Consider the following 10,492-nt stretch of genomic DNA (forward strand, 5'->3'; position numbering starts at 1 on the left):
GGAGGGAAAAAAGCATGAACTGGATAATGTAAACTAGGTTTATGATATAAGCCATTTCTATTTTATTCATTTTTTAAAATATATTTTATTGATTTTTTACAGAGAGGAAGGGAGAGGGATAGAGAGATAGAAACATCGATGAGAGAGAAACATCGATCAGCCGCCTCCCGCACATCTCCTACTGGGGATGTGCCCGCAACCCCGGTACATGCCCTTGACCGGAATTGAACCCGGGACCCTTCAGTCCGCAGGCCGACGCTCCATCCACTGAGCCAAACCGGTTTGGGCGGATTTGTAGTTTTGAAGAAGACCCTGAGAGCAATGTACTACATCTGCTTGCATTTCTTCATAAAGTACACACTGGCCTAGGTTCCATTAGTTTCAACAAATGTCCAATAAGCCCTTTCTCTGGGCCAAAACCTCTTCGTGATCCAGGGACTCAAAGGTAATTAAGCCGTGACCCTTAGCCTCAAAAAGTTCATAGTCCCAATTGGGAGTTAATAACATTGGAGCCAAGATGTCCCTGCCTGCCTGGAAATCGCCTGCAAAATCAGGCGATTGTGTGTATCAAAAGGGTCTATAGCAGTGGTTCTCAACCTTCTGGCCCTTTAAATACAGTTCCTCATGTTGTGGTGACCCCCAATTTCATTGTTACAAATTGAACATAATTAAAGCATAGTGATTAATCACAAAAACAATATGTAATTATATATGTGTTTTCCAATAGTCTTAGGCAACCCCTGTGAAAGGGTTGTTCGACCCCCAAAGGGGTCACGACCCACAGGTTGAGAACCGCAGCCCCCCCCCCCATAGTAGTGGTGAACCACTGTTCTAGCTCACCAGTCAGCAAACTATGGCCCACAAGCCCAATTCAGTTCACTGCCTCTTTTTGTCAATAGTTTTATTGAAACACATCTACACATGTTCATTTATGTATTATCTAAGGCTGCCTCCGTGCTTCAACTGCAGAGTTGAGTAGTTGCAACAAAGAATTCATGGACTTCAAAGCCTAAAATATTTATTATCTGGCCCTTCATAGAAAAAAATTGCCAACCCCTGGGCTAGATAATTAGCTTTAAATCATTTCAATTCTCCAAGCCAGTTTCTACATCTGTACAATAAATGGATTTGAATAAATCATCTTTTTAGCTCAACCCTTCAGTTATTAAGTGACTAGTGAAATGTAAAATGCTCCTGAATGTTGAGGAGCCTTCTGCAGACTCAGGATATTAGAGTGATCATCCCATTGGTGGTTGATAACTAAATCCCACTCTCTTCTCCTCACAGATCCTTGCCATAATCTCCATAATGTTCATCGTCCTCTCCACCATTGCCCTGTCACTCAACACGCTGCCAGAGCTGCAGGGCGTTGATGAGTTTGGCCAGTCCACAGACAACCCCCAGCTGGCCCACGTGGAGGCTGTGTGCATTGCGTGGTTCACCATGGAGTACCTGCTGCGGTTCCTCTCCTCACCCAAGAAGTGGAAATTCTTCAAGGGTCCACTCAACGCCATTGACTTGTTGGCCATCCTACCATATTATGTTACCATCTTCCTCACTGAATCCAACAAGAGTGTGCTTCAGTTCCAGAATGTTCGCCGCGTGGTCCAGATCTTCCGCATCATGCGTATTCTCCGCATCCTTAAGCTCGCACGCCACTCCACTGGCCTCCAGTCCTTGGGCTTCACCCTGCGGCGGAGCTACAATGAGCTGGGCTTGCTCATTCTCTTCCTCGCCATGGGCATCATGATCTTCTCCAGCCTTGTCTTCTTTGCAGAGAAAGATGAGGAGGACACCAAGTTCAAAAGCATCCCAGCCTCTTTCTGGTGGGCTACTATTACCATGACTACTGTTGGATATGGAGACATCTACCCCAAGACTCTCCTGGGGAAAATTGTTGGTGGGCTCTGCTGCATCGCAGGGGTTCTGGTGATTGCTCTTCCCATCCCCATCATTGTCAACAACTTCTCTGAGTTCTACAAGGAGCAGAAGAGGCAGGAGAAAGCAATCAAACGCAGAGAGGCTCTGGAGAGAGCCAAGAGGAATGGCAGCATTGTGTCCATGAACATGAAAGACGCTTTTGCCCGGAGCATCGAGATAATGGACATCGTGGTTGAGAAAAATGGAGAGAATAAGGACAAAGTACAAGATAACCACTTGTCCCCCAACAAATGGAAATGGCCAAAGAGGACATTATCTGAAACTAGTTCAAGTAAGTCCTTTGAAACCAAGGAGCAAGGATCCCCTGAGAAGGCCAGATCATCTTCTAGTCCTCAACACCTGAATGTCCAGCAGTTGGAAGACATGTATAATAAGATGGCCAAGACCCAATCCCAGCCCATCCTCAATACCAAGCAGTCAGCAACACACAGCAAACCAAAGGAAGAACTTGAAATGGAGAGTATCCCCAGCCCCATAGCTCCTCTGCCCACTCGTACAGAAGGGGTGATAGACATGAGAAGCATGTCGAGCATTGATAGCTTCATTAGCTGTGCCACAGACTTCCCTGAAGCCACCAGATTCTCCCACAGCCCTTTGATGTCACTCCCCAGCAAGACTGGGGGCAGCTTGGCCCCAGAGATAGGCTGGCAGGGAGCTCTGGGTGCCAGTGGTGGTAGGTTTGTGGAGGCCAACCCCACCCCTGCTGCCAGTCATCACTCTACTTTCCTCATTGAGAGCCCCAAGGCTACCATGAAGACCAACAACCCCTTGAAGCTCCGAGCACTTAAAGTGAACTTCGTGGAGGGCGAACCCAGTCCATTAGTCCCTGTTCTGGGGATGTACCATGACCCTCTCAGGAACCGGGGGGCTGCTGCAGCTGCTGTCGCTGGACTGGAGTGTGCCACACTCTTGGACAGGCCTGTGCTGAGTCCAGAGTCCTCCATCTACACCACAGCAAGTGCTAGGACACCTTCCCGGTCGCCCGAGAAACACACAGCAATAGCATTCAACTTCGAAGCAGGTATCCACCAGTACATTGATGCAGACACAGATGATGAGGGACAGGTGCTGTACAGTGTGGACTCTAGCCCTCCCAAGAGCCTTCATGGGAGTACCAGTCCCAAGTTCAGTGTTGGGACAAGATCAGAGAAAAACCACTTTGAAAGTTCCCCCTTACCCACCTCTCCTAAGTTCTTAAGGCAGAACTGTATTTACTCTACAGAAGCATTGACTGGAAAAGCCCCCAGTGGTCAAGAAAAGTACAAACTTGAGAACCATATCTCCCCCGATGTTCGGGTGTTGCCTGGGGGAGGAGCCCATGGAAGCACACGGGATCAGAGTATCTGAACTACCCCACATGAGGGAGAGACTTGTGGTGAGGTCCAAAGAGGAGTGCTGCTCAGCTTACCTGCCACATAGCTTTTCTGCATGAACTCTGAAGCAGAAAGGCTCTGCAAAGTCCCCAGAAAGACGAGAGACTCCAGAGAAAGCTCCCTAACACCTTGAGAGTCACAGCAGGTCTATTGGAATGAAGTTGGCCAAGCCATAGAATATGGCACCTCCTTGTAACAACTCCACTGCCCTCTTTGGGAGATGGCATGAGCAGAACTCACAGCCACCACTACCACATTCTAGACATAACCAAGGCCACCTACTCCCCATTCTTCTCTCATGGCTATCCATCAGCCTTTGAAAGCAACATCTCTGATCCCTCCTGGCCTTGGCTGGAGAAGGATGCTGGAACACGTGGCTGATATTGAAAAAGTGAGTTGACTAATTTGGTATTGGGTGTTGCCTGGCCACCTCTAGGAACCCCTGTCCATCACCTCCTGGATGGATCCCACTGTTAGAGGCTACAGAGAATGCTTGTGTCATGGAGAAATCTCTGCACCATAAGCCACAATCCCAGCGCAAAACCCATACTCAAATGTCTTCATTGACTTCAGTATTTTGTAGTACTTGAGATTTTATTTTGAGCTATCATCAGGGTGAGTTGTACTACTTGTACTCCATTCTAATTGCCCCCTGGCAATCTGGGAAGGGCTCAGAGGCAGGCACTCAGCCAACAGTACGAACTCTGAGCATTGCTTTAGGATCGTAGAGGGAAAGCATTTTCTGTACATCACTAGTGTAGGCTCAAAAGATATGCAAGTGTCAAATATGCAAAAGAAATAGCTTATCCAAGAGACTGTATGTTACTGGAGAACAGAATAAAATCTGATTTTTTTTAACCTGCAACAATGAAAGGGGGAAAAAAAGTCCCCAATTGAAATGCCCTGTTCAGACTTTTGAATACTTCCTGCTGCGGCAGGGAAAGCATCTACTATAATAGAAATTCTTTTTTTGTTTCCTGTGGTATTCAAGTTTTTTTAAAAGTTTAAATAAAAAGCACTTTATGTTTTTCAAAAATAGATTCTACCAGGGACAGCATCACCATCTTGCACTTTAAAAGAAGCACCATTTCCCGTGGGCCACGTTTTGGGATTCTAGTTGGGTTGTTGCTATATGCCTGTGTCCCACCACAGTGGGTGATTTGTGCTGGTATTGCTGTCTGCCATGTCAAAGTCTGCAGGCGCCTTCCTGCCCCTCTGAAGCTTCCCCTTAGCCCTATTGCAAAGAAGGGTACCTGGCCCTTCTATACCTACGTGTATAGAAAACAGGAGCATCTCAGAAGAAGACGGTAGACGGTTGGGCATTGGGTGTTTTCTTGTCAACCAGCTGTCGGTGTGTTTTCAGTGTCACTGTCTGTATTAAAAGCTCAGCTCCTTTCCGCAGCCATCAATGCAGCCAGTACAGACAAAAGCAATAAGTTCTAGTGTGTTTCTTGGTGTTGGTGTTCCTGTCGTTTGATGCTCTGACATTGGTCTACTTGATTTCAGTCTGACAGCATGGTGTTGCTGGCTGTTCCTTGGTTCAGTAACACTGGGTTGAGCCACTGGTTAGCGTGATGCCATGCTGTGGGCCCATCCGTCAGTAAAGATAACATGTTATGGACCTGCCTGTTTTTAATGCAATGGACTGATGTTGTTCTCTTAATACAGTTCTGATGGATGATGTCCCAAATACAATCGTGTATATCTGTCAGTCATCAGTTGTGACAGGCAGACGTCTTCCTGATGGAATGAAACATGGTGTTGTTTAGCTGTCCTTCATACGATGTTATTGATCTGCCTGTTATTACAACGGCATGATCCACCTGTCAGTACACAGATATCACAGAGTCGTTCTGCCTGCTCTCCTCACAGTGGCATGAGGTTGGGCCACCTGTCACAGAGATGATGACAGGGGGTCATCCTACTGCCCTTAAAAGTGTGTGTTCTTTGCCGAATACGCGCCTGGTTCACACTGCTTCTCAGCACCTCCAGGGACTGTGGATCTCTCCAAGAGGGGACAGTCCTGTTCTTTGCTGCGTTAACAAAAAAAATGCGTGCCGGAGTGTCTTGACTCTTCCAAAGTATCTTCAGAGTACTCTGGCAGCAAATGCAAAGGGACTTAAGGGACAAAGAGAGAATGAGGTCATCCTGTTCCGGATGATATACCAGAGAGAGGAAGCAGCAGCGCTCCCGGGGGGCTTTGCCGAGATCTCAGTGTGGGCTGGGGGCCTGTTGAGGAATGGCCGTGGAGCAGTCCTCCCTGGACCATCTCACGTGTCTCTTCTTTGTTTTCATCACCATCTATGTCCGCCATCAGCACAAATGTGAAAATTCAGGGAAAACAAACAAATGCTTTTTGATAAAAGTAAATAGTTGTGATTTCTGATTCAGATATTTTTAGAGCTGATGCTATCTGTAAAAATTAATAATAATATAGTCTATTTTACATATCAGGAAAGTGAACATGTTTAAATATAGCCATATATAGTGGGAAGGAACTTACCACCCCTTCTTCAAACCAAGGCATTTCATTTGTTGGTTAAAGCAGACGAGAAGTGTACAGATTGGAAATTCTTTCTTCCTTTTTTTTTAAAAAAAACAACTAATAACCAATTGGTGCAACTCTCCTTGTAACCAAAGGCCCTTTCTGCCTTGTGTGGTCACACAGGACCTAGCCCTTCCTTCCTCGTGTATTTTGTCTGACCTTAAAGTAGCATTTTACTGAGTCACTTTTGAAGGACGAATTCAGAAGTATCATGAAGAACCTACCTATTCAGGCTGAACAGCCAGAGTCCTATAGAGTTCTTATAGAAACAAATTAATTGAAACTCAGCATATACTATGCTTAGAAAGTATTGTGTTCTGTTTTGTTTTTTTTCTTTTACTTGTGGGTGTATCATGGGAATATATATATAGCTTTTACCCTGGGTCCGATTCACAATAAAGTGCTGTGAGTTTACCCAGGCCCCCACCTGCCAGAAAGGAACATACTGAGATGTTTAATATGTGGACATTCTACCTGTACCTGTGTACATGCACTAGGAAATCTTCCTAAGAATCTCCACTAAGAAGCTAACCTTGATCGACGGGTCTTGATGGAGGACAGGGAAGCAATAGTTTTGGAAGCAGGTACCACTTTACCTTGGTGGTCCAAGTCCTACCCATTCCTGAGCCAATGAAAGCGGGGAGAAAAAACAAATCAACCCAAAGAAATGAAACTAGGGGCTGGAGGCGGATGGAAGCCTGGTCCTTTTGGTGAACTCGGTGAAACTTCTCCAGAACCCAGCTGAACTTGACTTCCAACTTCCACCATGATCAGAAAGGGCTAGGGACCAGGTAGCTGTGCATCCCAACCAACAGGGGAGAGTCTGCGACCAGGGGAATGAGGTGGGCAACCTCTTTCTCTCTTAGGGTAAAGAAAAACAACAGGACTTTGGTGCAGTAGATTTCTCGGTGCCTTCTTTAGGAATTTTATCTTAAGCACACTTAATGGGGAAAGAAAAAAAGAGGAGAGAACATTTGTTCCCGGGAAGCCCCTTTCTCTAAAGGCACCGGGGATCAAGAACGAAGAAAGAGATGGGGCGGGAAGGGGGCGGGCAATTTCCTGAGGAGGCCATTTCCTTTCAATCCACCTGGCTCATCCCTGAGAATTGCTGGCAATATAGATGTCTTCAAACTGATTCCCAACCTCTCTTCCACCGTGTCTTGGTGACCGTAGCCTCACTTCTGCCCTTTCTCCTAATAAGATCCACCTTTCTAAGGAGAAAAAACACACAGGACAGGATTCTCTTAAGGAAAGCTGTAATGTATTGTTGATGTTTGTAACTATTGTATATTTCTGTCTTGCTCCATGTTACGGCTGGAGTGTCTAATCCATGGGCAAGGGGAAATTCAAAATTCACCAGGGACCAGGGTCAGGAAAGCCAGGTCTCTAGTTCTCTCCTTTCCTTATTTCTCTAGCAACTAGTCCCAGGCTTCAGCCTCCAATCAAGGAACTTTGAATCAAATGAGAACATGGTGAACCGCCTCCAAGATCCTTTGGGAAAGGACTTGTTCTGTGGCTGCGAAGCTGGCAGGAGGAAGAAGGGGCTCACCGGAGTCCCCAGCAGGACAGCGAAGAGCCTCCAGCCCTGAGCTGAACGTCGCTCGCCTCTCTCGGCCTCTGGGACAGCACCCAAATGCGTTCACTCAGCCAGCGTGACCCAAAGCAGCCCTGGCTACACCCAGAAATAAGAGTTACCTCTGCATTTTCTGTTGCCATTTTTCTGGCTCTAGAAGTATCTGATGTGTAGGGCTACATCACAGGTTGTCCACGCATCTCAGAGTAGTCTATTTTTCTGTTCAGATAAATATATGTACTTTTAGCGAATTTATAATAGGGCCATGGAGTCTAATTTCATTTGTAATATAGAATAACATTTTAGCAGGTTTGTGGTTCGTCATTATCGTAGCTGACATTTTCTGGCCTTTTCATTTACTCCCATTGTCCCTTGGACTGCTTTTTCTTTTCTTTCAATTCTGATTTTCTGGGGGTGGGGAAAGACTTTAGGGGCTGACTTCCTCATACAGGTATTTCCTGGCACTAAGCCTAGAGTCTGTTGACACATTACTGTCTTCATTCTGTCTGTGTGTTTCTCCTATTCGTTGTTCTTAAGAATCCAGGGCACAGATGCACGATTGAGAGCAGATGACCCTCAAAATCAGGACGGGATGTGGGCTGGTTTAGTTGATTCCTACACACCTTTGGGGATCTGAGGGGACTGAGTTTTCTCATCCGCAAAGATTTCAGAACCAAAAATCTCATGTAAGCAGACTTGCCACTGGCATTTCTGAGATCCAGAACACACCCAAGCCCCTCCTGGCTGGTCTGTTGCCATGTCCAGTGCCCTGCTCCCTGTAACATCAATTGGATCCAAAGGACAGAGCATTTTCTGGTTCTTGAGAACCTCGGAGAACATGCTAGGCTTTAGATCTCATCAACTTTTTATCAGTTCTTCTTCTCAATCCATTGCCAGCAGCCTCAACAAAAAAACGGTGGCCAGACAGGCTTGCAGCCAAACCCCGAAAAGACATGTCCCCAGAATCTGCCATCTCATCTCCCCTTCCCTTTCCAGCTGCTGGCTTCATAGAGCCAGAGATTGATGGCAAAGGCAGCTTCCACTCAACTAGGCCTCAGGGAGTTTTGGACTGTCCTGATAATTAATTCCACCGGGTGGCTTCCAGCATTGGGTTGGCAGAAGATAGCTCACGAAGCAGGATCTTCAGCAAAAAGTGATTTTTTTCCATCTATCAACTCATGCAGGAAGATGAAGAAAGCTCAGATAATCTCCAATTTGCAATCATTTAGATTTTCATATCCCCACTCCCCGCCCCCCCCCACCACCACCACCAACACCACCTCATGTCAGCTTCAGGGCTCTCACCTCTGCCCAAATAGAAATCTGAGCCAAATCAGGACCCCCAGATGGCAGCGAATGATCCCCTTTGGAACAACCCCAAGAGGAAACTAATCCAAGTATGACTATATTCTTTTGGACCAAGACCCTAATCACAGTTTTCCCCCCACCCCCACCACCACCCCTCAAATTCCTGGTAACCTGGTTTGAACCAAAACCAAACAAAACAGAGATTTATTAAAACTTCTGCACAAGAACAAAAAGGAAGTTGTTTTTCCCATTAATGTGCTAGGTTTGATGCCCAGATAAGCAAACACCCTTGCTTGTGGCCATTTTCATGTAGAAAAAGGTTGTATAGCTTGGGTATCCATTCACTATCCCGGATTTTGTCTTAACCTGGAATTTCTTGGGAATACCCCAAAATTCCAACTTGAAGAAATGGATTTGGAAGGGGCTCTGTTAATGGAGCAGCCCCTCATCTTCACCTCTAACTCTAACTCTTCATTCCTCCCTGCAAAGATTCTGAAAAGATCTGAAGGCTGGCCAGGATGGGGTAGAGTGGGGCAGTTCACCTGGACAAGAAATTACCTGCCTGCAGGATGGCTGCATGTGGATCTCTGAAATGTTCTCTTGCATGAGAAGGACAGGGTGGTTGATTTCAGCTCAAAGTAAGAAAGCACTTCTAATGGGTGGGGCTGCTCGCCATGGAACTCGAATGCCATGTTGGGTAATGACCTTTGTGACACCACAGTGTTTAAAGAGAGGCTAGATGGTGTACAAAATGGATATTGCAGGGGGGCCCTAGCACTGCATAGCAACTGGACTAAACAACCAGGGAAATTCTCTCTCTCTCTCTCTCTCTCTCTCTCTCTCTCTCTCTCTCTCTCTCTCTCTCTCTCTCTCTCTCTCTCTCTCTCTCTCTCTCTCTCTCTCTCTCTCTCTCTCTCTCTCTCTCTCTCTCTCTTTCTCCTGGTGTGTGTGTGTGTGTGTGTAGGTGGTTGGTGGTGGTTTGAACATCTGGGCACAGACTCAAGCCACCAAGGCAAAGGCAAGGAGCACTGTTAGCAGGAACTCAAATGTTAGAATTTAGACCTCTCAGAGGGAGTTCTAGGTGGCACAGGATACCCTGTTCCCCATGCTCCGTATCTTGGACAGTTTCAATGACCCTGTTGACCACCCATCCAACCCATCCCCAGTGCCCTAGCAGGAACCACACAGGGTGGAATAATACTCATAATACTCATGGTATCATCCCCCATCTCTGGCTGGCTGTCTCGAGGTGCTTCAGTTCTTCTGCCCAGACTCTATGCCCTCAGAGACCTGAGGATTTCAGTACAAAAGACACAATTATCTTTTACCCACTAACCACCTGCCTAATGAACAAACAGCCCAGGCGATAGCAAATGGCATTATTCCAAAAGGGCTTTATTCCCCTGGCAAATAAAACAGGAAATCCCATTCAAATCCTTTGGGGTTTTTTATTCCATTGAATTTATTGGGGTGACACACTTAATAAAATTATATAGGTTTCAGGTGTATAATTCTATAATACGTCATCTGCATATTTTTATCGTGTGTTCACCAGCCCCAGTCAAGTCTATTCAAATCTTTTGAAAGTCCCCACCCAATGAAATTAAATCCAGAAGATCCAAAACAGAGAGGCGCCTGTACCCAGTTTTACAGCAAGACAAGGCTGCTGCTGCCTCCAGGCAGAATGCCGTCTCCCACATCTCTAGCCCCTTCCCAAGGTCTGGATGCTGCATTCCCCAAGGAGAGCAGCAG

The 10,492-nt window shown here is 46.4% G+C and overlaps 1 protein-coding gene across 4 annotated transcripts in view; it reads left to right on the forward strand.

Annotated features, from left to right (window-relative positions):
* Positions 1–10,492, forward strand: part of KCNB1 (potassium voltage-gated channel subfamily B member 1) — a 101,950-nt gene that overhangs the window by 79,410 nt on the left and 12,048 nt on the right. The window contains exons 2-3 of one of the 4 annotated variants that reach the window (XR_435400.2): positions 1,288–3,929; positions 7,275–8,967. Coding sequence is in view for 1 of the 4 variants with exons in the window: in XM_006758798.2 (XP_006758861.1) it covers positions 1,288–3,288 (2,001 nt within the window). In the remaining 3 variants the exon portion in view is untranslated. Of the gene's footprint in view, positions 1–1,287; positions 8,968–10,492 lie in introns of those variants that run through there. The other 3 variants (XR_435401.2, XR_435402.2, XM_006758798.2) reach the window with 3 other exon arrangements.

The sequence above is a fragment of the Myotis davidii genome, unplaced genomic scaffold (genome assembly GCF_000327345.1).
Source record: "Myotis davidii unplaced genomic scaffold, ASM32734v1 scaffold935, whole genome shotgun sequence".
Taxonomy (NCBI): Eukaryota; Metazoa; Chordata; class Mammalia; order Chiroptera; family Vespertilionidae; genus Myotis; species Myotis davidii.